Source organism: Manis pentadactyla, chromosome 19 (assembly GCF_030020395.1).
Source record: "Manis pentadactyla isolate mManPen7 chromosome 19, mManPen7.hap1, whole genome shotgun sequence".
Classification (NCBI taxonomy): Eukaryota; Metazoa; Chordata; class Mammalia; order Pholidota; family Manidae; genus Manis; species Manis pentadactyla.
Window position 1 is genome coordinate 1,514,441 of NC_080037.1, and position 24,317 is coordinate 1,538,757.

Below are 24,317 nucleotides of genomic sequence, written 5' to 3' on the forward strand. Positions count from 1 at the left end.
GATAGAGCTAACCAGACATAAACAATAATTCACCCAGAATTACATACTTAAACAGGAATATGAATACAAATTTTAGGCATTACCTAAACCCAGATTTTTTCTAAATGTGAGTCACAGTTTTTATTTTGAGAAATAATGTGCTTTTTAAAGTTCTTTTTCAGTTTATAAAGAGTTAACTATCACCTCAGTTAGCCCTGACAGTAATTGATGAGATGGAGGTACTGTTATTTACTGATATCACTGTCTTCCCATTCTATCTGTGGGGAAACTGAAGCACGAAGGGCGCAGTGGCCTGTCCAGGGCCGCTCACCCCGTGCGGCCAGTCTGCGCTCCTAACCCCTTCTGGTACTCTGGCCCCACCCCCACGTGGCTTCTGTGCTGCTGAGCCAGGAGTTGGCATTTTACTATATCACAGGCTCTTTATAAGCAAGAGGACTTCTCTGGAGATCTTGAACCTCCTCCGCTCTAGCAGGTACTTGCCCCACTCGGGTGTGTCCAGTCACCAGTGGGAAATGGCAAAGCCACAGGCCTGAAGACCGAGCAGCCTGTGGGGCGCGCTCACCTGCTAGCGGTTCGCTCTTCTGGCCTGCGACGTTGCGGAGGACCGTGTGGCACCCCCCCAGCACCCGTAAGCAGCTCCCAGCGCAGACGCCCAGCCTCTGGGTTCCCAGGCCCACTGGAAGGGTCGTCGTGATCTCCGAAGGTCCATCTCTGTGCGCAGCTCCTCGTGCCTGCCTCCCCGTGTTCGGCCGGCACCAGGTACTTCTCAGCCCAGGCAATGCCAGGCCAAGGGCACTGCAGTGGGAAAGAAATCTCAAGTCCCTGACCTCCCGGAGGTTTTGCTGTGATGGGGAAGCGGACAACAGGCGGGTGCGGTGAGGCGGCAGGGCGATGGGGCGCTTCCAGGAGCTCGGCCTCAGCGCGCCGTGAGCGCAGAGACCCAGCCACGCTCTAAATGAGCCCCAGTCCGATCGGCGAGGGAGAAATTGGGAATCCTGAGCAATGAATGCCGCGTAGAGTATTTCGAAGTAAGATTCTGAGGGCAGATTTCGTCCATTTAAGCCTTGGGAGACCAGCAGCAAAGCAGATGCCGTCCGTGGACCTTGCCCGGTCCCCTGCGCGGTTCCAGCCCGGCCCGAGACGGCCCCTCACCCCGCGGCCGGGAGGGGGCCCTGCCCGCCCTGCCCGCCCTTCGCAGTTGCAACGGCGCAACGGCTGATGCTCACAATTGCTTCTCCCGCCCTCTCTGGGTTTACTTTTCTCTGTAACAAGTGTTAGCTGCTAGACATGCTGTATAATTTATCTGTTGAACACATTTATTTTTGTGTTCTCTTGCCAAAAATGCCAGGGAGGAGTGGATTTTTTATTGTTTTACCGATATATCCAGAGAAACTTCTGGTAAACGGGTGCTCGGCGCTGCTTTCCGTAAGCGCGACCGTCGTGCGGGGAGGCGGCAGCGGCACGTGCCCTCGGCGCCCCCCGCGGGGCCCTCGCTGCGGCGGCTTGTTCGGTCTCAGCCCAGGACCCCGAGGCCCGTTTGCCCCGAGCTTCAGTTCCCTGCGGGGCAGATTATCCGGGGCTCAGCGTTACAGGTGATGAATGACACTGAGGCCCAGAGGGGCTTTGCTGAAACCTTTTTAAAAAGTATCTTTTAATTTATTTCCCAAAAGACATATTCGTAAATAAAAATTGAAGTCAGGGTTTGAACTCTGTTCTGCCTGGTCCCATCTTGAATGTTTTTATGATTTAAAATCTCAATGCTATCATTTCTCCAAATTGCGTATAAGAAACATCTTCTGAATACAAAGGCTGTGATCCTGCCGGGTGGGCGTCTGGCCTCTTCGGTGAGGTCCTGTCTGAGGCGAGAGAGCCCGCAGGGCCTTTGGGGCAGTGGAGACCCGGGGGTGGTCCTGTGACTGCCCAGCTCACCCCCGGGACGCGTCCTGACACTGTTGCCCAGGGAACTTTTAGCTTTTTTGAGGACGCTTGTCTGTGTGTCTTAATGATTCGGCGCTTTTCCTGACTCTCCCCGTAGTATTTTGAGCTTTTTCCCCGGGAAGCTTTCCGGCTTTGCTTTGCCCTCTGGCCTGGGCGCCGTCAGCTACGGCTGCGGACTGTGCCCCCCCCCCCCCCCCCGCAGTGCTCATCCCTGCCCTTGGCCCCTCAGGTGCCCTGATCCCCCAAGCACTGGGGGAGTGGTGGTGAATATCTTCTGTGTTCGTAATGGATCTTCCTTTTTCTTTTTGGGGTGTGTGTGTGTGTGTGCACAATTTTGGCATTCAACTGGTTTTTATTTCCTCATTCTTTATGTTAGCATCCTTTGCATCACCATTTTCCGGTACATCTATTTCAGTGATTCCACAAAAAGTTATCCCTTTCAGGCCCTTGTTTCCTTCTCATTTATTCCCCTTTTTGTTTTTTTAAATATCCCTCCCCAGCGACCCTTTTACCTCCCTGTGGCTGCATTAACTATTTTCTACCAAATGATACTGTTGCCTTTGAAATCTCAACATTTCACCTCTTTTTTTTTCTTTCATTCACAAAGGAGATCACTTGTTCTGAACACCTTTGACAGGTAACCACGAGTGCTCGCACGCCGGCCCCCAGGAGGCAGCAGCCCTGGGGCCTGGCCTCGTGTCCGTTTCAAATGTCAGCCCCTAGTGGCATTGCTTGAAGACAGTAGGCTTTGTGTCGAGCTAGAAGGACAATATTTTTAGACCTTCTTGACACCCTGGAAAATTACCATCTTTGGGTATGAAAGAGGCTGCCACCTTCCTAGTCTACCAATAGGGAAAAGCCCCTGACCCCAGGGCCGGGTCTGAGTCCAGGATCGGTTACAGTCGGCGGGAGCAGCCCTGAGTCACGGCGTCGTCAGGATGTTGTCAGTAAGGCACTTTATTTTTATCTCAGTGAGACATCCTATCACTTGTAAGGCCAAACAAAGGGACTCTGGGGGCCTTTAAATGTAACCATGCAAACGAGCGCCACCCTTCCTGTCTTGTGTATCCATGTTTGATTGGCAGCACTGGGGAGCAAAAACAGTGGCCATTGCCCCTCCACAGTGAGTCCAGGCACGATCTTTTGGAAAGCACTTAATTAAAGTATAATGGCAATATTAACTAAGTACATATAATTTAGGAATTGACTACTCACATTATCATAGAATTCTGTACTTTCCAATTCCTTTCAGTAGTATTTGAAAAAGAGGTGAAAGTTAAATTTAACATATTTAACGTAAGTAGTAAAAAAACATTTATATGGGTAAAACAGCCCACCTTCCCTCACAGATGGCTGTGCGTTTCAGAATAAACCAGCGTGACTCACGAGTCCTCACTCCACTACCTTCCGAAGCTTTGCTACCTGAGCACTTTGCTGTTTTCAGACTAAATGGTTTCTTTCCTAACCCTACTCATTCCGCAGGGCTCCAGCTATGTGAAATGCAAACTGCTAAAGAGTAAATTTATGCAAAGGTAGGTTGAGCATATGATACTCCCTTTTCAGTTCTTTTCCAAGTACTGTCCTGCTTCTGTTAAGATACCACTAACTGTGTCAGTCGTGAGTGACCCTTGCTTCCCTTTAAACTTCTATACCTTTGACTGCCTGCATCTCCCATTTGCCAGCTGACATATGCTCCTTACAGAACTGATCTTTTATGAATATTGCTCACCACCTGGTCTGTAGATACTAAGCCGTGGGCCCATGTTATCCCTTTCTGGTATCCCCAGTCCCAGCAGAGGGCTTTAACGTAGTGCTTCTGATAATTTCACATGAGTAGGAAGCCCCTGAGTCTTGCTGAATTGCAGATTATGATTTGGTCAGTCTGAGGTGGAACCTGAAATTCCACATTCGTGACGAACTCTCGGGGCGTGACACAGCCGATCTACAGACCACCCTTCAGGTGCCAGGTCTCTGGAAGACTCTCTATGGGTGTGATGTTGGTTTCAGAAAAGGACAGAAGATTTAAATTTTGCTAAATGCTTCATTTATCTGTAACATGAAAACAGTATTAAGAAGTGGACATAAATTTAAGTCAATTTCTGAGAGTAATTGAAGGTGTGGGATGTCTTTCTTTTTTTTCCTGATTTCTCTAGCTAATCAAGGAATGAACTTAACTTGTCCATTTTAATGGATACCAGACTGGATGAGATTATATGTGAATACCCTCTATTTCTGGCATCACTAGGTTTAGGCTTAAAAGCAAAAGCCTTTATGACATCTGAGTCATCCACTCTTTTTCTCACTTTTGTTCCAGACACCTACCTTTGAGGAGCAAATGCAGTTTTCCCCATAAATTCAGATTCTGCAGATATCACATTTCAGGGTTAAGAATTATGCATATACTTACTGTAAATCCTATAAAATCTTTCCTTCCCTTTTTTGATGGGATTCAAAAGTGGGCCATGAAGAACTACCAACAAGCAGCGAATCAGAGGCTCTAATGGCAGCCAGGAAACCCCGCCTCCTTATCGCAGAGCACACTGTCGATGCCCCTCAGCTCCCCACACACAGCTCCTTCAGGTTAATCTGGGGAGAATGCATGCTTCCAATTCGATTGCTAGTATTAAAGTATCCACATAGGACTCATTTTTCTGGTATTTTGGTAGAAACAGCTCATTTGCTGCTTTCCTGGGAAGCGTTAAGTGCCAGATGTTATTTGGTGTGAGTCCATCTGGCCGACGCTTTTCATGTTGCCCGTCTCCCCAGCCCCACATCGATGTCAGCGTCGTCGTGGGATCAGGCAAACTAAAATTGCAGCCATCTCTGTTCTGTAAGTAGAGAAATGAATCATTTTCAATATAACTTTTATTGTTTTCCTTCCAATTATTGAAGTACTTCATGTTTATTATGCCCACCCCCAACAAACCAAACAAAGGAAAATATGGAAAAGAACCAAGACCCAGCTATACAAAAATTTTAAAAAACGATTGTTTTTCTACTTCCCTGAAATAAACAGTTAACATTCTGGCCTCAAGCCATTGTATTTTGCATGAATATTATAGAAATAAAATTAAGATCGTGTATTATTTACTACTTCATATCATCCTTACTTAATTAAAGAAATCTGTTGTGGTCTTTTCTGAAGTCACCAAGCCCACTTCATACCATGATCATGAAGATCTGCATGCTGTTCCAGCATGTGGATTAATTAACTCTTCCCCTGCTGCTGATTTATTTTCTAATTTTTATGTCAGGGACATTGAAGAGACCAGATTCACAAATAAATGCACAAGTTTTTTATTATTACCTTAGAAAAAATCCCTACCAGTGGGATTGCTGATCAGAAGCCAGAAGGTGTTTGTTTGTATGTAATTTGTTAGTTCTGTCCTTTCTAAAACTACAATAGTAAATAGACTTTGACTTAATGATTACCTGGTTTCCCTTGTGAAATATTTGAACAGCAAGATGTATGTTGGTTCCTGAAGTGCTGTAATGCACAGAAGGGTCCTGTTCTGTTTGGAGCACGGATTCACCCAAGGGGACCGCCAGCAGGAGGCGCTGCCGCGCAGCCCGGTCTGCCTGCCTGCCCGCGCTCAGCCCTAGTTCCGTGCCGTCCGGTCACGTGGGGGACAGGAGCTCCGCGAACCATGCATGAAGTAACTCACACATGAACTTGACCTGAGAATGAAAGGCTGTTAACCAAAGAGTAGCTGGTCTTTCAGTTTTTCTCCCTTTATGCAGATAATTTTATTTGATAAACACCCCATGGATACTCTGAGGTCAAGGCCACCAAAGGGAACCCACGAGATGGAAAGCTGGTCAGTGCTTCGCTGTTAGTCTCAGGAGCACTCGGGCTGACGATCTTGGCAGTCCGTTAATTTGCTGTTCAAAACCAGGCTTTCTAATCATATTTTAAAAGCAAAATCAAATATATAAATGTTGATATTTTGGAAATGGCTGAACTACATGAGCCCATGTAACACAGCATTTTGATTTAAATGCAGGGCTCCTTCTGATACAGCTTGTTAAATGAGTAAAGCAGTCATTCACATAAGCAGTTTGTGAGTTTAAAAATTTTTATGAAAGTAAATAAATCACAACGTGATGAGGTATTTAGCATGTGAAATGGCAGTTTTGTGATTTTTAAATATTCATTGCTTAAGAGCACCTGTAAACACATCTACAGTCCCACCTCACTGTAATAGTTCCCGTATCTGTTAGTATACACGATTGTATTGTAAGTTAACACTCTGTTCTTAAGCTTCCAACATTGTCATTGGTACATTCATTTATTTATTTTAAATTCCTTTTTTTCAGTTAGAATTTAAGGCAGTTTAGAAACATTTATGAAATATAATAAATAAATTAAGGTGAGTGAGGAAATCAGGACAGAGAGCAGATGAGACTCAGATGACAAATGTGTGCCACGAAGCCCTGTACTTCAGTTACAGGGAGGCCACGGAGTGGCTCTTAGTTTTTAGACATTCACACCATCCAATCATATGACTGCGCTCATGAGATGACCAAACTGCGTTCAGCTGCTCACAGAAAAACCCTCTTCTCCTGATGCCTAGGAGGGAATTCCTTCATTGGTCCAGAGAGGAGACCCCAGGTGGCCCGGCGCCACTGCCCCACTGGCGGCAGGGCACAGGCTGGCCCTCAGAAGAAGCTGATGGCATCGCCCCTGTGGGCAGTTCCAGGGGGAATCAGAATGGTTGGCCCCACGGCGTGGTGCAGTATAGGGTGATTCTGAGGGAAAGGATGTGGTTCTGTGTTTCTTTAAAGACATCCTCTGTGCTGATTCTTTAAGTCAGTGTTTTGGTTAGAATGAGGGGCAGTAAGTTCACGGTCAAACCCTCTGGAAAATACCTGGAACGTGCTCAGTCTGTGTCCCCATGCACCCACCTCTGAGGCAAGCCAGCTGTACTTCCTGTGGGGTCTGAGTATCCGGGCATCCCTTGGACAGATGGAACCCCTCTTGAGCTGGGGTCAGGAAGGACCCATAGGTGGACCCAGGACCCATTTCCTGTAGTTTACTGCCTGGAAATATCTTGAACAGTCAGGCTATCAGAGCTCGATGGCACAGATCATGACTATACGGTTTGGGCCTGAATTTTTTCCCAAAGGTGTAGTTAGATGCTTATCCCTCCCTAAAATAAAACACATGCATTGCAGCAGAACAGATGCTCCCAGTGAAGTTCCAGGGAACGTTTGTCCTCGAATTGTGTTTTATCTGGCATGCTCTCCAGACGAACTTGTTACCAAATGTACCTTTCAGGGTTTGAATCAATGCATCACTTCCCAGGTGTGGACATATAAGACCTCTGCTACAAGTAGGAAATACATCACACATATCCAAACCCACAGAGTGAGAAAGTATTCATGTCCTCAGCCTGTGGGGCCCCGTGAAGCTTCTTCAAAAAGCAGGCTGCAAATGGTCTCCAGAGCCCAGGGTCCTGGGGCATGATTTTGCTATTTGTACAAGTCCCAGGTTTCAATTGGCAGTGCGGTGAATTGCCGTCAAAAGCAACAGCTAGACAAGTGGTCACAAGTCTTCCCTTACATGGTAGAAAAGTTCCAATTCTATCAAGAATTACATGGGAGCATGTAAGTTCTGGTCTGTGTCCTGTCTGTATTTCCAGACTTCATCTTTACCCCATTGCAGTTCAGTCTGGTGCATTTTTATTTTTTACATATTGCTAGAAATACATGTATTTCATAAATCATGGTATATAGTTTTTGAATGCTTAAAAACCTGAAAATGTCTAGAGAAGACTGAAGCCAACTCGAGCATCACATGCTAAGTGCCCCCCTGTGTGAGATGCTCTGAGTGCTCGCAGGGCCAGCCAAGCCGAAGCCCTGGGTCCGGTGGGCCGGCCACTCTCAGAGGAGACACTCAGATTAAGTTTTCGCAGACTCTATAAATATTAACTGAACACCTATGATGTGCTAGGCACCGCTCTTGACATTCAGGATACAGCAGGGAACAGGACACTGTCCTGCAGGGAGAGGCACCATCACTTCAGTAGGAGTCCAGGCTCTCCGCCCCGGGGGCCCCGAGCGGCAGTCATCAGGTGCTTCGCGGGGGACTGTCCTTCGAGGTCTAGAGCCTCGTGACCAGGGCAGAGGGCAAATGCACTAGAAGAAGTGGCACGAATGGGCCCTGGTGATGTGAAAGGACATTCCCAGTCCAGCAGATGGAGGCACGTGCGTGAGGCCTCTCTGCCCATGGTGTCTGACAGGCCCTTTGAGCATCGGGGGAACAGGAGGCCTCGGCGCAGGTTGCGTGGAGGTTTACTGCTCCGGCAAGTGTGCGTGTCCTCTTTTGTGTCCTGAGTCCTTGACCAATGCTTATTTCTCTTTCATCAGCCTTTTTTACTTCTAAACGTCATTCTAATGCATAGATCACATAGATGTGTGTGAAGTGATGAGACTGAAAGAGTCCGTCAGGGTGAATTGGGCAGCTGCCTGAAGGGCTGAGCCTTCTGCAGCCCTGCGAGGAGCCAGGGGCCATCGGGGTGTCCAAGCTAGGGGACGTCCATCATGCTGGCCTCCAGTGCACCCTGCTGAGCTGAGGCGGTGGCTGTGACGAGCGGAAGGAAGGTTGCAGACCCGCGGAGAGCCCATGAAACCTGCCATGTGCCCTGCTCCCTTCTGTGTCCCCAAGCACTTGGCATCCCCTGCCCACTGCGGCTCCTGTCACTCACACTGTGATGCTGTCACAGTGGTGGGTTGGGGCTAGCTTGCAGGACCCAGTTGTCAGCACCACTCCCCAGCTCCACATTGTCATAGTGGGAATATTTACACCATGGAAATGGGCAAACTGCACATCAGTTCCTTGTGCCTTTGTTTGCTTTTTGAGACCAGGTTGTTACTTCCTACCTGTCTGACTTCGTATAAGACTGGGACCTCTTAGGATAAAAATATCACATCTTAATTAATCTTTATTTCCTTACCTCTGGCACCAGTACCTCACTCACACATTATAGGTATCAATAAATAAAATTGAATAAATGCTTGGGGTAGGGGAGAGCCTAGTAAACATAATGTTCTTCATGTAATTGTAGATTAATGATAACAAAATAAAAAATAAATGGAGGGACACACTAGCAAATGAGATTAACAAATTAAGTAGTGACTGATTGGTTGTGGATAATGAATGAAATTGTTAGAAATAGCTAAGAATTAGCCTGAACATTTGAGAAGATGGCAATGCCTCTGGGAACCAAAGAGAAGTGGGATTTTGGCACAGGTTGCACTTGTGGGAGGCTGGGGGGCACTAGTGGAAGATAACTGTTTTGAGGGATGTGCTTGAGGGGCCAGTAGAAAACCAGGGTTGGGGACAGCCAGCATTCGTTCCAGTTACTATCGAATGACAGTTTTGAAATTCCTTTTTCTGTGGCTTTCAAAAATACCCAACTATACAGACTAGTTGAAGTTCAAAGTTATCATTTGTTACCAAAAAAAAAAGAGAGAGAAAATTGCTTTTTATTCCACCAGTATAAGAGAAAATCAAATTTCTGGAATGCATTTGGAACATCGCTTTGGTAGTGAAAAGCAGAGATCAGACAGTCCAGAAGAGAATGAGGAGATAGAAAATTTTTCTAACAGTGTAAACCTTGTATTTCAAGATGATGGCTTATAATTCTGTTAGGAAGAGAAAATGAATTTAGGGGAAAGGTAAAGTTACCTTTTAGAACATAATTCCTGAAGAAAATTTTTTCTTTTTAAAAATAAGCTATTACAGTTACAGACTGAAGATAAGAAAAAAATGTCTTTTTATAATAAAGACTTGGAGAAGGAAAAGAAGATACTTCTGAGGTCAACAACATTAATCTGATTTATCTAAAAGGGGTATTCTGATTTATTAAATATTCTTGTTAATAGAATAATTCAGTCTACGGCTGATCCTTAACATAGGTTGAATTATACAGGTTTTTTTCAATAAATATATTGGAAAATCTTTTGGAGATAATGTGACAGTTTGTAAAAACATTTTCTTTAGCCATCTTTATTGTATGAATACAGTAGATAATACATTGTAAAAATTCAGTGTTTTGTAACATAAAGTATGTTAATCAATTGTTTATGTTCTCAGTAAGGCTTCTGATCAGCAGTAAGCCATCAGTAGTTAAGGTTTGGGGGAATCAAAAGTTATACATGGATTTTCAACTGTGTGGGGATTGGTACTCCTAACCCCCACATTGTTCAAGAATCAAAACATTTTGTACACAAATGAGTGCTTTTTAAAATAATTTAACCAAGAAAATAATGTTGACTACAGTATGGTGAACAGAGTTTTGTTTTTTTTTAAATGAGGCTCTTGCATAAGGTTACTGTGTTACAGAGGAATAGAGACGTATGTATTCTCAAAGTAGGTAATAGTGGAGTTCAATTAAAATGAAAGATCACTTGCTGTAATGTGACCTCTCGTGTTTAGGGCGAGTTGGTCTTCTCTATGCCACGTACATTCACCAGAAGATGCCGTAACCTGCAGGGAGCTAGGTGTGTCTCCGCCCCACCTGGAGAAGCCACGAGCACACACTCCCAGCCTGAGTGCCACTCCTGGGTGACTCCCGTCTTTTTCATATTCGCCATGCGCGGTTTCCTATCTGTGATGACACAGTAATACTATCTTCAGTCAAGGTCACCGAGCAAGTCATGGGATCAGTGCCTAGAGTTCTTGGTTCTGTTCTCAGACAGCTGTGCCCTAGTTTGAGAAAACCTGATACACAAAACCAACAACTTACCAAATGGACAAATTAAGCGGTGGTTACTTGCATTTCAAAAGGATTTTCTTCAGGGCTTCTTAAAATAGCCCCAGCCGAAGACTTGTACTGCAGCCAAAGGGGCCTGGACGCCAGGTAGCCAGGGGCCTGGTTTCCCCACCCTGTCCTTAAGGAGGTTCGCCCAGTGTGTCGACGCGGGATTCACCCGTTTGTCTCGTGCATGGAATCTTTGCTGCTGTTGCCCCGTGGGCCTCCCCATCCTTCCTGTTGACAGACTAAGGCCACAGTCCTTGTCCTCAAGGAGTTTACAGGTTGCAAGGGCAAAATGGCTGTAAACAAATAAATGGAATGCGTTTTTGGTGGCATAGGTAAGCTGGCTCATCAAGAGACCAGTGTGGTGCGAACAAGACGAGAGGGCGGCCGTGGCCACGGGGTGGGCGAGGAGGGTGAGGAGTGGACGTTAGGTCAGAGGACAGTCCAGGTGGCCTGATCACAGGGCAGGTGTGGGTCCCAGGGGTGCATCTAGGATGACTCCCAGGCTTTGTGCCTGGGGACCTGGTTGAAGGGTGGTGCTGGCTGTTCATGAAGAAGGGGAATTTGGGTGGTCGGGGGGCAAGGCGATGGGGTGAGTTTGGGGCAAGCGGAGTGCAAGAGTCCTGGGGGCAACCGGAGTCAGGCAGCTGCGCATTTCAGGCTGGAGCTCAGGGAAGGGGGCTGGGCCACATCCAGGCCTCAGTCACCAGAGGACGTGTTCAGGAGTGAATCGGTGGCCCAGGGAGAGTGAAGGGAGACGTGGGTAGGAGGGAGGTGTGAGAGGCCTGAGGGGGAGTCCGGAAGGGGACCGGAGCGTGGTGGCACCTGGGCTGAGGGGTTGGGGGGGGGCCGGGAGTAAGGCAGCGTCGTGCTGCTAGACGCTCAAGAGAGGACCCAGGGGGACTCTGGCCAGCCAGGAAGTGCTGGTGTCCTTTGCCACAGCAGTTTAGGGAGAGTTGTGGGGCAAAAGTTTAAAGAGTAAATGAAAGTGGAGATTATCAAGACTTCTAAAAAGGGAAGGGAAGAAATGAAGCAGTAATTAAAGTTTAATGGTGGGAGAGACCTGAGCATTTTACAGGAAAGAAGCTATCGGGAAGGGCAAGTCTGAAAATACAGGAGAAAGGGAATCCTAGTGGGCAAATTTCCTGATCTAGAGCAGCCAAGAGATGGAGGGTTAATTATTAAAAGGAGACAAAAACACCTCTTCCTTTAACACTAAATGGAAGAAGAGAAGAGGGTGCAAATAGATACACCTGTGGGCAGAGGGATGCTAAGGAGGTGACTCTTACAGTCTGGATTTTCTCTGTGAAGCAGGAAACAAAGTTGTCTGCTGAGAGAAAAGATGTAGTAAGAATGGGACCTGAGGGTAACGGTGCCCGTTTGTAGGGGCAGCGTGGAGGATAAGTGGGCAGCAGACATGGTAGACAGGGGGCTGGGTAGACAGAGGATTGCAGGCTAGGATGGCAGTGTGCCAGGCATGGTCAGAGGGCTGCCCCCAAGGTTATGGGCCTGTGTAAACCAAGGTCTCCTTTTGTGTAGGAGAGGTTAATACTGCAGATACCAGCCGTCTCAGCCCGGCTAGTAAGTGGGGTGCTGCCGAAGTCGCCCTGGGTCAGGGAGGAGAGCTGCTGGTCTCTCTTGTTCAGTCTGTGGCCCCCCAAGCCTGTGAATCACAGCTGGTTCCCACTGAGATGTGTTTACATGTAATGTATGCCCAGGACTTTGGAAGCTTAATATGAAATAATAATGTAAAATGGCCCACTAATAATTTTTATGTTAATTTTCCATTGAAATGGTAATATTTTGGATATATAGGGTTAAATAAATTCTATCACTAAAATTAATCCCACTTGTTCCCATTTACTTTTTAATGTAGCTCACATCTCTCAGCTGGACACACTACTGTGGGTCCTTATGGGAGGCCATTCGATGGTTTGGGAAATGCTAACTCAGTCAGGGGTCATAGGTGCTCACGGCGACTTAGAGGGAATTAATTATAGCAGGGCTGGGCAGTTCAGGAAGTTATCCTCGTGCAGGGGTTTCGCCCAGAGTGGCCGGATCTTTGAATGCACTCTTTCTTCAGTGCTAGGCAGGAGGTCTAAGGCTCTGCAGAACCGGGTTGTCCGTGTCTATGACGGGTGAGGACTGTCGCCTTGCCGACGTGATGGGGCGTACCAGGTCTGCACGAAGCACTGCATGCTTTTAAATGAAGTGCTGTGCAAGTGCCTCGTTAGCTGTACTTGTAAGAGTTTGTTTATAATAAGATGATGATTCAGTCCACTGCTGAGTGCCTCCAGTTTGGCCAGAGACCGTTGGACGTTTCACGGGTGTTGTCTCATTTCATTCAGCCTGTATGCCGAACCCTCGCCTTTAAGATGCCAAGATATTTCCACCACTGCTGAAATTTATTTTGCTGCTTTAGGATAAATAATCCTGATTTCATGAACTCTGTCCCCTTTCATAAGCATACCTGTGCCAAGGTAAGTCTGTCATAGACCTGCTGCTGTCGTCAGCACTCCTGTGACCGTGCTTCTCTCCAAGAGGTTTCAGCAAGAGGACCCGTTGGTTGGTGGTGGCATTTGCGGGAGCAGTTTCGAGAGAGTTAAGGTGGAAGCCCAATGGCAGGAAGGCACCCACCATCACTAGCTTTTGTTCTTCTCAAATCCCAGAACTGATTGCAGTGGACTGAACATTGGGCCACAGAAAGAGCCGTATGAGCAAACTGCACGTTTTCAGTGCTTAGCGTTCTCATACATGATGTTATTTCCAGGAAGAACCAGCATCATCAGCATATATGCATTCCATAAACAAATGATTCAAGTGTTTTATATGCCTGTGCTTTCTTACAGCACATGACTGACTTTATATGTACATGTGTGTTCAATAGGAGATTGCCCGGCATCTGCGCCCTGGGACCCTCAGAGCAATCTTCGGTAAAACTAAGGTCCAGAATGCTGTTCACTGTACTGATCTGCCAGAGGATGGCCTCCTAGAGGTAAGGTAAAAGGGGTAAACCTCCTCTCTATATTTCAAGTCAGAAATAATCTCAGCAATTTTGGTATGTAAGAAACATTTTAATGTTCTTATTTCACACTATTACTTGGCCCTCTGATGCCTTCAGACTACAGCTTTAAAAGACCACATTGTAGGATGCTAGGTAACTGGGCAGGCTTCAAAGAATTACGATGTTTTTCTGATTGGCATGCATTATAGTTTAAATATGATTTAAAAATAAAAAGCTATAGCATTAAATAACATGAAATTCATTTTAAAATCAGGTAAATATACCCGTACCATAAGTTTCTAGTTATGAAAATGTATCACTGAAATTAAGAAACCCAATATGTAACATGATTGCATTAAAAATAATAGTTTCCATTTATTGATTCCCTTTATATACCAGATTCTACCATAAATGCTTTGTATAAATTATTTATTTTAATCTCCACAGTGGCTCTGGTAGGTTGATATTACTATGTCTGCTTTATCAGGAAAATGAAATTCAGACTCAGAGGGCTTAAGTAACATCCTCAAGTCATACAGCTAATATAGGACAGAGCTTTATTTTGGCCTCTCATCTGTTTAATTAAAATCAAATAATGAAAAATTTATAGGAAAATATAAGTACAAATTGGACTGTTTGGGATTAAGAAAGGCATTTCTAGGCTGAGAGCAAAGAAACTTTAAAGAAAAGATTGGTACTTTTAATTTCTTACAGTCTTTCAAAATGTTGTGTGTCAAAAGGAACTAAGTGAAATTGAAAGACAAATGATAAATTTTAGTGACCCTAGCATAAATAACAAAAATGATATCAATCCATACATATTGGGGTGAGCACTATTTATGTTTTTTATCAAATCTATCAGCATTTTCTTCATTTCTATCTTTGAAGTCATGTAAAAAGCCTTTCCCAGCCTTTGTTCTCATTTTCTTACACTGAAATGTTCACTTTACCTGGAATTTATTGGATATATGGTGTGAGGTATGGATCTAATCAGCTGTCACAACAGTGTTTATTAACTCCCATTCTTCCATTGTTACTTCTCATTCACTGAATATTTATGTGCACCAGCACCTGTTTCTGAACTTACAGTTTTATTCCATTGGTCTGTGCCAGCAAAACGCTGCTTTTAATTATTGTGGTTAGCCTCTTAAATTTATTCCTCCGTGTGAAGTTTACATGAGTTCAGCGAGTTTTTACCACACGTCCACAGGGTGCAAATGCGGCCTTGACTAGCATTACAGTCTGTTTATAAATGAAAGTGGGAGTGATATACCCTAATAGTCTCTCCAGTGGCACACACGATGTGTCCCTCCTCTTACTAAAGCTGGAGGGTCTCTTTTTATGTGGCTCTTGGATGTGGCCTATTAATATATTCTCATCAGTTTTTGTTTTTGTTGCTATAGCAAATGACTTTACTTCATTAACATTTTCTGCTATAATCCAAGATGTCAATCTGCTAAAATCTTATCTAAACTATGTACCCTGGTATGAAATTTTGATATCCTTGTGAAATGTAAAAATGTAACAAACTTCAGTTTTTAATTACTCAGAGAATTAATATTTATTTTAAATGCTCACCTGTTTTATAAATATTCCTTCCTTTCACATTCTGACAGCTTAGGACCTATAGACTAGGTTTGAATACAGACTGTTGTTCAGTGAAACTGAAATATTAACCACAAAATTTATGCCTGTCAAAAAATATTATCTAAGATATGCCTGTCATTTTGCTCACATAATTGGAAATAGATTATTTGCTACCTGCAGTTTACAAAGCCATTTGCTATGAAACTCCTGCTGGCCTAATGTCACGGGAGATTCACCTGCACAGTAGTGACTGTGTGGTTTAGAGAATTAATGAGAAGCTGGGCCGGAGCTCCAACTGCCTCCTCCTGTGGCTGATGACGCATACTCGGTGTGAACTTGGAAAAGTCGTTGTTACTTCCCTGGCCTCACTTGTCAATATAACAGAGTAAAGAAAGCTGATGCAACCAAGCACATTCTCTTCGTTAGGGAGCAACTACTCGCTGGTTGTTACTTGGCTTAGCTGGTAAAATAGCATAAAAACATTAGAGGCCAAAAGAGTTACCTGCTCTCAGGTCTTCCAGGTGAAGTTCAGAGAGATACAAAGACAGACTCTGATGGCGGAGACTCGACACTCACTGTGGGAACATCCTTTGTGACCCACATCCGATGTGAGGGTGACCATAAAACGTGCAGCCCAATCCAGGACCTTTTGAGAGGCAGCTCTGGTCAAACAAGTGGCTTGGACAAAGGGCGTAAGTCAGAACTGTCACAGGCACCCTGGGCTTGTGGGCTCCCTGTTTACACGGCAGAAAGGGAAACAGCGAAACAAGTTATTTCTCCTTAATTTCTCTCTCCTGTGATGTCTGTAGTGAGCTAAGTTAATTCGTGTCATGTGTAGAGCTCAAAAAATATGGTTTCAGTTTCTGTTTTGTCATCACCCATTATTTTATCTATTAATTCTTACAGCCAATGCTTGTAGAATGTGTTGTACTCGCAGACACTGTAATTGTATCTCAGAATCAAGTGAGACATTTCCCCGTCCTTACTGAGCTTACAGTAAGTTCTCCAGGTCAAGGGTCTTAGCCTGAATATAGAAATCTGCTCTCTTTGGTGCCACGGATTGTGCCACAGCCCCTTTTGTGGTTCCAGGAATGACGGCCTCTGCAGTGTGAGACGCTCTCTAGGGTGTCACTTTACTGGCGATGTCCCTCGGTACTCGGTTGGTAGCAGCTACAAAGAGCTAAGGTGTGTGCTTTACAGAAAGCACTATGGAAAGATGTCTTGCTTAACTGGTTATCAAAGAAATACTAGCTTCCTACCAATGGCAAAGAATTGTTAAAGTGTCGGTGCCCACTGCTGGTAGAGCTGTAGTAAAACGTCGCCCTCACACTGCTGGTGACAGCTGCATGACAACAGTGACTGAAGCTGAAACGGGAATTTCCCACACGGTCTGTCCCAGCATGTCAGCCGAGGAGAAGGGTGGGTGGCGGCAGGACTACCAAGTGGAAAGTCATCTGTGCAGGTTCACTGAGGGAGCATTTGTGGTGATCGAATTGGCCACAGTGTGCATGTGTGAAGGAGCAGCTGACATCCCCTCCCCTGAGGAAGGCCCCCACATTCCCACGGCATTCTGCTTCCCTCTGACTCTGCGGTGTAGCCAGGAGTCGACATAGCCCCGTTCTCCTAGTGGCACTGTGTCCGCGTCCCTGGGCTCCCTCGCTGTGCAACGGGAGGGGAACGGAGCGCCCGCCCCGCCAGCTCCACGGTGCCCAGCGCACAGTGACTGCTCAGCAGGCGACGGCTGTTTGCTGTGGTCACAGCTCATTGTCGGTCTGCTCACATGGGTCCCCATGTGTCCCCAGGAGGCCAAGTGCTCACAGCAGGAGGTTCTGTCTTGCCTGCCTTGTAAAGGCTCTTCAGTAAGTTAATTTTGCGGGACAAGAGGGAAGAGCTTGGCTAGATTATGGTTCATGTCCTCAGTGCACAGGCGTGTAACCTTCTCCTTCCCCGATGACCGTGAGGACCCGGAGCCGCCGTCACCAGCCCCAGCTGCACAGTAGAATCTCCCAGCTCATCTTAAAAATGCCGAGGCCCACACCTACCCTGAGAGATTCTAACGTTTTTTGAAATAAATTTAAACTTATAGAGAAGTTGCAAGTATAACACAAAAAACTTTTTAAAGACTATTTGGGGTCAAGTTGCCAACATAATGCCCCATATCTCTGAATACTTCAGTGTGTATTTTTGATGTATTTTCCTACATAAAACCTTACAAGCATCCAAGTTAGGAAATTAGCATCGATACATTACTACCAGCTGATCTGTAAATCCCGTTCCAAGTGTCTCCAACTGTCTCAGTAACATTTTAATAGCAAAAGCACCCAGCTCAAAATCACGCCTTTAGCCCTCTCTCTGGTCTCCCTCAACTGGAAACAGTTCCTCAGATCTCCCTTAGCTTCGGCAGCTTGGTGCTTTGGAAGATAACAAGCAGATTCTAATTTGATTGCTGCATTTTTTCCTTTGCTCATCAGAAACTTTTCTGGAGGGTTTCTACATACATTTCTGAGAAGATACTGACACGTTCCTTACGCCATATGGCATTCATTGCACACACACGAGCCATTTGCCGGCCCCTTTCCGGTGCGAGGACTCAAGCGCGCAGGCCTCCCGTCCGCGTCCCTGCCCCAGGCCCCGGCCGTGCTGCTGAGAGTCGGTCGGTCTTGCTCCTGGGTTTCTTTTTCTTCCCCAAAGCTTCACCGAAACGACGCCGCTCCTTGGTCCCTCCCTTACATCCCCCTTCGGCCCCCGGAACTGCCTTTTTCTGTTGTTTCCAGCAGAACAGCCCGGGCTTTATGTGCTCCGAAACCGAAGTTCTCCAAGTTGCCCAGTGTACATACGGTAAAGAGTCAGCTGCTTCTGAATTCTGCACACCAACACTGGCACGTCGCATCCATTCAGATGCTTATGTTTTTTTGAACTAAGACTTCCGCCCTGGGGACGCAGCGGGGAGCAGGGTGATGCAGCCCTCAGGGAGCTCACCCGGGAGGTGCTGATCATAGTGACCGTTTTACAGAATGATGAAATAGGGATCTTCCCTCTGTTTCTCTTTGCCAAGTGCGCCATGACTCAGTAGTATCACTTCTGTGGTCATAAAATAAGAATAAAAATTTTTAGTTTTTATAAAATAAATATAAAATAAAAATTGTATAATATGAGATAAAAATTTAAGAAGTATATAACATATTTCTTGTATGTACCAATAGTTGATCAAGACAAACGTGAATTTGGGTGTGTGGATACTTGTGCCCTGATTCTTGCGAAGGCACAGTCGGGGCAAGACGGTCACCCCAGCGTGAGCCAGAGGTAAACGCACGCGCAGGGCGAGCTGCCTGGGCAGGCCTGGCGTCCTTGGCCGGGTTGGCTCAGGCCTCTGCACACACTGGCACTCCTTCCTGATTTATCTTTGGTTTTAGTTTCTGTCTTGAAGGAAGAGTTGTGATCTCACCAGCACGTTGTCAAAGAGGGGACGAGCTGTTCCGAGGACAGGAGCCGACGGCTTCCTCTAAGCGGCCTGAAAATAGCAAGGCTGGGGCTTCAACCCTGAAGTGGAAAATGACAAAAGATGAGGCTGGATAAGCCAGCCAGAGCCCTGTGAAGTCATATGAAGACCTCTGAACTTCGTGCAGAGGACAGTAGGAATTCAGATGAGGGCTTTCGGCAGGGGAGTTACACTGTGTCACAGGGGTCACCCTGGAGCAGTATGGGGACCAGGTCAGAGGGGGCGGATGGGGGCCGAAACCAGGTATAAGGCTGTGGAGGCAATTCCGGGGAAGGTTCTGGAAGCCTGAGTGGATGTTCAGTAGGGATATCCAGAAGCAGTGAGCTTCCAAGGACATTTAGGGGACCAGCAGTTTCAGGGGCGAACTGGGTGAGCAGGGCAACTACGGAAAGGTGCTTCCAGGCAGAAGTCCTAGACTACGGGGAGGGGCTGTGGTCAGAGCCAACCTGCTTAACTTGGACATTTCAGAGCTGCGGTGATGCTGAGGCTCTGGGTGTGGCTGTGGAGGGGGCGGCCGACAGGGACTGGGGGTCCGTGATCGCCAGAGATGGGGGGCCATCAGTGTGCGGTGAGAGTAAAGCCGCCTGGGATCCTACCAGGAGGCAGAGTGGGGGGGACACGGTGACCCAAAGCCCCAAGTGCTCAGCGAAGGGCAGGAGCAACCCTGAGCAGCGGGGGGAGAGCAGGGGATCCCACAGGCGGCACCGCCTCAGAGAGCCCGGGACTCATGGGGGGACGCGCTCCTCCTGCCGTTCTGGCCGGAGGCGCCCCGCAGGGCCTGGGGAAGCCCCCCCCCCCAGTGGGCAGGTCTCCTTCAGGGCCAGGAGGCCTCGCGGAGGGTTCTAGTGCCACCTGAGGGGCTGCAGGTGGGAAGAGGAGCGCCAGAGCCTTGGAGGGTAACAGGACGGCGGCGGACAGGCAGCCAGGACAGCCCCCATCCTCGTGGACTGGGTGTCACAAGTTAATAGTTGTTCTTGTGCTCACTACTTGCGGGAACCCTCAGAATAATGTCTTTAAAAACCAGGACTTTTCTTTTTCTGCCCCTTAAATGGAGGCGGGAAGGCCTGCAAACTGGGCCTGGCATGACAGCCCCCAAAGCCATCAAGAACCAGGCCCTGCTTTTCCTCTTGGCCATCTCAGCACAGGCTTTGTGCCTTGTCCGGAGTGGCTGTTGGACAACAGCCATCCCACCTGTCCTGGGCATGAAAAGCAGAGGTGGGGGGCAGGGGTGGAGAACCCCAGCTCAGTGCCCTCCTCCCACCCACACTGAGGGGCTTTGCTAGAAGCCAGAAGCCCCACGGCAACTTCTGCTCATGGTGTTTGCTGGGATTCAGTCCCACGACCACCACCCCTCAAGGGGAGCTGGTCAGTGTGGCTGTGTTAGTGGAGAAGATTGCTGCCTCCCAAGATCAGGTCTCTGTGGGAAGCACAGGTGGGAGAAGGAGCCTCAGGAGGGGAAGATGGCGTCTGCCCTGGGTGGTCAGCAAGAAGGGGTGCCTTCCTGGCAGGGTCACTCCCTGCCGCTCCGCAAAGCCGTGCGCCCTGGCGTCTTCCCCACCAGGAGGGAGCTTGTGGGCCTGAGAGTGCCGAGCCCCACCCCAGGCACCCCAGGGCAGTGGGCTTCCAGCCAGCAGCGTGCACCCAAATCCCCTGTGGTTCTAGACTATGTCAGCCCGCACCTTGGTCATAGAAGATGCTGGTTAAGTGCATCTGGTATGAGCTTCCCATGTCTCTTCTTTATGCTGCAAGTGATTCTGATATAGCTAATAATTAAACTAAAATTTGGAAACCACTGCCCTTTGGACTTCTTGGAAAAAGTTGCCCATGGTTCTGCTTTAGAGGAAAACCCCGACCCTTTCAGTAAGCCAGCAATGAGACTGTTGTGCCTTGAGGACTCAGATTTGGAAATGGCAGCATCCCCTGAAGGGTAAGGGGTCTGTACAGCGTCTCTCCCTCCAGGGTCAGCTGCAGCCACGGGCTGTTACACTTGCAAGGGAGCCCCGGTCTCAGAGGGGCATCCGGCCTCTGTGCAAGGAGCCAGCTGCTTTCTTGGGCGTCTCAGTGTTGAGGCTTCATATACCCTTGCAGGGAGTGCCCAGAGGCCTGGGGGGATGTGTGCAGGCACTGTGCACTAGTGCACTGTGACGCTCACAAGGAGAGAAGCCGGTTCTGGCCTCGGGCGTGGACTCAGGTGCAGGGCTCCAGCCACGTCGCCCTCCCTCTTTGGCTGTGTGATGCCTGAGGGTCCAGACCTCAGCGACTGCGGAATCTCGAGCTCCTGCTGGCGGTAGGCTTTTACCATCATCTGCGGAGAGGTGCCTTGGGGAGTGTGTCACCACAGGACACTGCCCCTCCAGCCACCCTCTCTTTGCTCATGGCTGACATGTCTGTCCTGATGAGGGCAAGTGCCACTCTCAAGTGCCATGTCCTGCCACGGCGTCAGCACTTCTTCCGGCCACCTGCATCCTCGTGGCTGAGGACACAGGTAAAGCCTGAAATACGTGTACAGGGAAAGTGCTGGTTCACATTTGTTTTTCCTCCTCTCAAACAGTATTTCAGAAGAACCGACATTAACTTGAAAACCTCCTGAAAATATAAGAAGCATAAGGCTACCAGGCTGTGACTTGTCACGGTCCAGGCAGCACGTCACGATCAGTTCTTTACCCAGCGAAGGCTGTGGGGCAGTTTCCTGTTCCCTCCCGTGTCCTGTCCTATGTGGAGCTCATGTTCCTTGCTGATTCCTTCATTTCCTTCTGCTGCAGACAGTCCTCACACTACCTCAGCAAGAAGCAGACCTCTGACTTTTCCTTCCTTAGCACAGGTAGGAGTTTCACTTTGTATTTAAAGCAGTAATGGATCTCTGCTTACAAAAAGCTGGAATAATTTGCCTGAGTGGTCATAGTACTAGTCCATGCATGGGAACTGCTGTGGACGTTGCGACTGAGGCGCCTGTGCCCCTGTTCGTGTGACTGACTCCCCTCCACGCCTCTCATCTCCCTCGGCCCCAGCACCACCTTCTCTGCACTGGCTGGCTTCTCAGTCTGAGAAGCAGCAAGCCTGAGACCTAAGGGTCCCACTTCACGTAGGCACTTAAAAATCGTCCCCTGCAAATGTTGCAAGGTGAATCTGGAAATACTACTCCTACTGGTGGCAAATCCGTACAGAACAGATGCAGCATCTAAGAAGGGCCTCAGCGGGTGTTCAAGGGCTGCCAGGCATCTTGTCTGGGCGCCCTCTCGTCCTCCCTGCCTGCTGTCTAGCAGCAGTGAACACGCTGGTCGCTGGGCGCCCCCCAGGCTTTCTGGTTCAGTGGGTGTGATTCGTATTTCTAACAAGTTCCCAGTTAACACTGGTGCTGGCAGGCCAGGGTGCCACACTTTGAGAACCACTGCCCCGGGCCAGAAGCCACCGCACGCTCTTACTGCCTTAGGCTCGGGTGTCCCCTTGGCCCACGGTGCTCGGATTCAGGATCTCACAGACCAGGGACGTTTCCACAAACCAAGCAGTGGACACCGCTAACAAAGCCGCAGTGGGGATGAACGTTACAATCCACTTTTAAAAATATGAAATGTGAGCATTAATAAAAACTGTTTCCCATCATCATCATATTGTTTTAGGACATCGAATTGCTGGTGTCACTTACCCAGAGTGATGGGCTGTCTCATCAGTGGGGTGAGTCCAGCTCTACCCACAGCCCCCTTTGGCGCCATGGCCGGGAGCACGATGGGGGAGCGCTCCGCTGCTGTGTAAGGAGAACAGCGTCTCATTTCCTGTAGATACTTGTAAAACAATAACAGACTCCACTCAGACTTTGTCTGCTTTTTATCTTCACCATGCACGGGCAGATCCGAACAATGCCGGAGAGAATATACCGCGCACCCTGCCAGGCCGTGGTTCACCGCCGCTTTATTACCCTGCTTTTTCCCGTCTTGCCAGAGAGCAGTAAACACCCCCCCACACACACCGCCTGTGCCATGGGGGTCAGGAGCCATTGAGCTGGGTCACCTGTGATAATGGGATTGTTGGATTCTCACTTTTACTGAAATGTGACATATAAAACATATATCGTGTTTGTTAGGTCAAAGAGGAGTATAAATTATTTGGGGTTTCTTTAGTCTCGAGAGTGGTGAACTTACCCATATTAAAGAACATTGTACACATTTAAAATACAGATTCAAAAATAACAGAAGTCCTCTTTAACTGTTTGGAGAGGGAGTCTTCTACACTTACCCACAGCGCGTAGGCTCCAGTACCCCATAAGTATGAGTGTAAACAGAAACTCTTAACTGCGGCCAATTGACAAGCAAAGGTAGAATATTCTAATTCAAAGTAGACAGCCAGAGATTTTATGATATTGGATCCTTCAACATAATATGAAGAATTAAAAATTAATTTTCTCTTAATCCATACTAATGTTTAAGGTAACTGAAACACATATATATACATTTTATTTCAACTTCATTTATTCAATGATAAGAAAGTGCAATCATTTCACTAGGAGTTGTTTTGAGGACACAACTATCATATGGTTCCAACCTTTAAGGAATTGAAAGTTTAGCTAGAAAAACAAGATTAAATACACATATAAAGTTAAGTCATAATATAAAATTAAACCCCAGCATAAGCAAACGTTGGACAGTGAGAGTGTGTTAAAGTGCCAGAAACAGGTAAGCATGACCGGAAGTTGATGGGGACCATATGACTGAGGGGCCAGCGACATTGTATTAATGAAATGGCACTTCTTGAGAAGGGCCTTCAAGAGTAAGGTGGATTTTTATAAGCAGAGGGGTAGAGGAAATGACAGGCTAGCTCTCAGGGGGAGGACATTGAGTTACCCGAACCGGTGTTAAGTGGAGGGCTCATTAAGTAGTGGATGGGAGGTAAGTTTGGAAATGTACATGGAGCTAGATTATGGGGATTTCTGAAGGCTGCTTTCTGATGACGACATTGAACATTAGGATAATGGTGGTAAAAATAAGATGTGCGGTTCACTGAGCAGCGGATGCCGGGCACTGTGCTGAATGTTTGTCCGCGTTTCCTAAAGGCCCCACTGGGTTCCTGTTATCCCCATTCTACACATAAGGAAAGTGAGGCCCCCATGGTGAAATGATTGGCCAGCATCACGCCCCAGATAAGGGGCAGAGCTGAAGTTCAAACCTAAGTCTGTCTAAGGCCCAAACCATACTTCTTTTTTTTTTAGATAATTATTTTTTATTGAAGGATACTTGACGCACAGTATTACATTACATTAGTTTCAAGTGTACAACACAGTGATAAAACATTTATATACATAATTCTAGGTTCCAGCTATCACCCTACCAGGCTGTTACAATATCTTGACTATATTCCTTATGCTATACATTACATCCCGGTTACTTATTTATTTTACCATTGGAAGTCTGTCCTCTTTTTTTTTTTTTTTTTTTTTTTTTGTGAGGGCATCTCTCATATTTATTGATCAAATGGTTGTTAACGACAATAAAATTCTGTATAGGGGAGTCAGTGCTCAATGCACAATCATTAATCC

General features: G+C 47.1%; 1 protein-coding gene across 2 annotated transcripts in view; it reads left to right on the forward strand.

Annotated features, from left to right (window-relative positions):
* The window catches only part of NME7 (NME/NM23 family member 7), a 158,615-nt gene that overhangs the window by 91,896 nt on the left and 42,402 nt on the right, over nucleotides 1-24,317 (forward strand). For both annotated transcript variants that reach the window (XM_036900424.2, XM_036900429.2), the window contains exon 11: nucleotides 13,588-13,695. In XM_036900424.2, coding sequence (XP_036756319.2) covers nucleotides 13,588-13,695 — 108 coding nt within the window. The remainder of the gene's footprint in view (nucleotides 1-13,587; nucleotides 13,696-24,317) is intronic.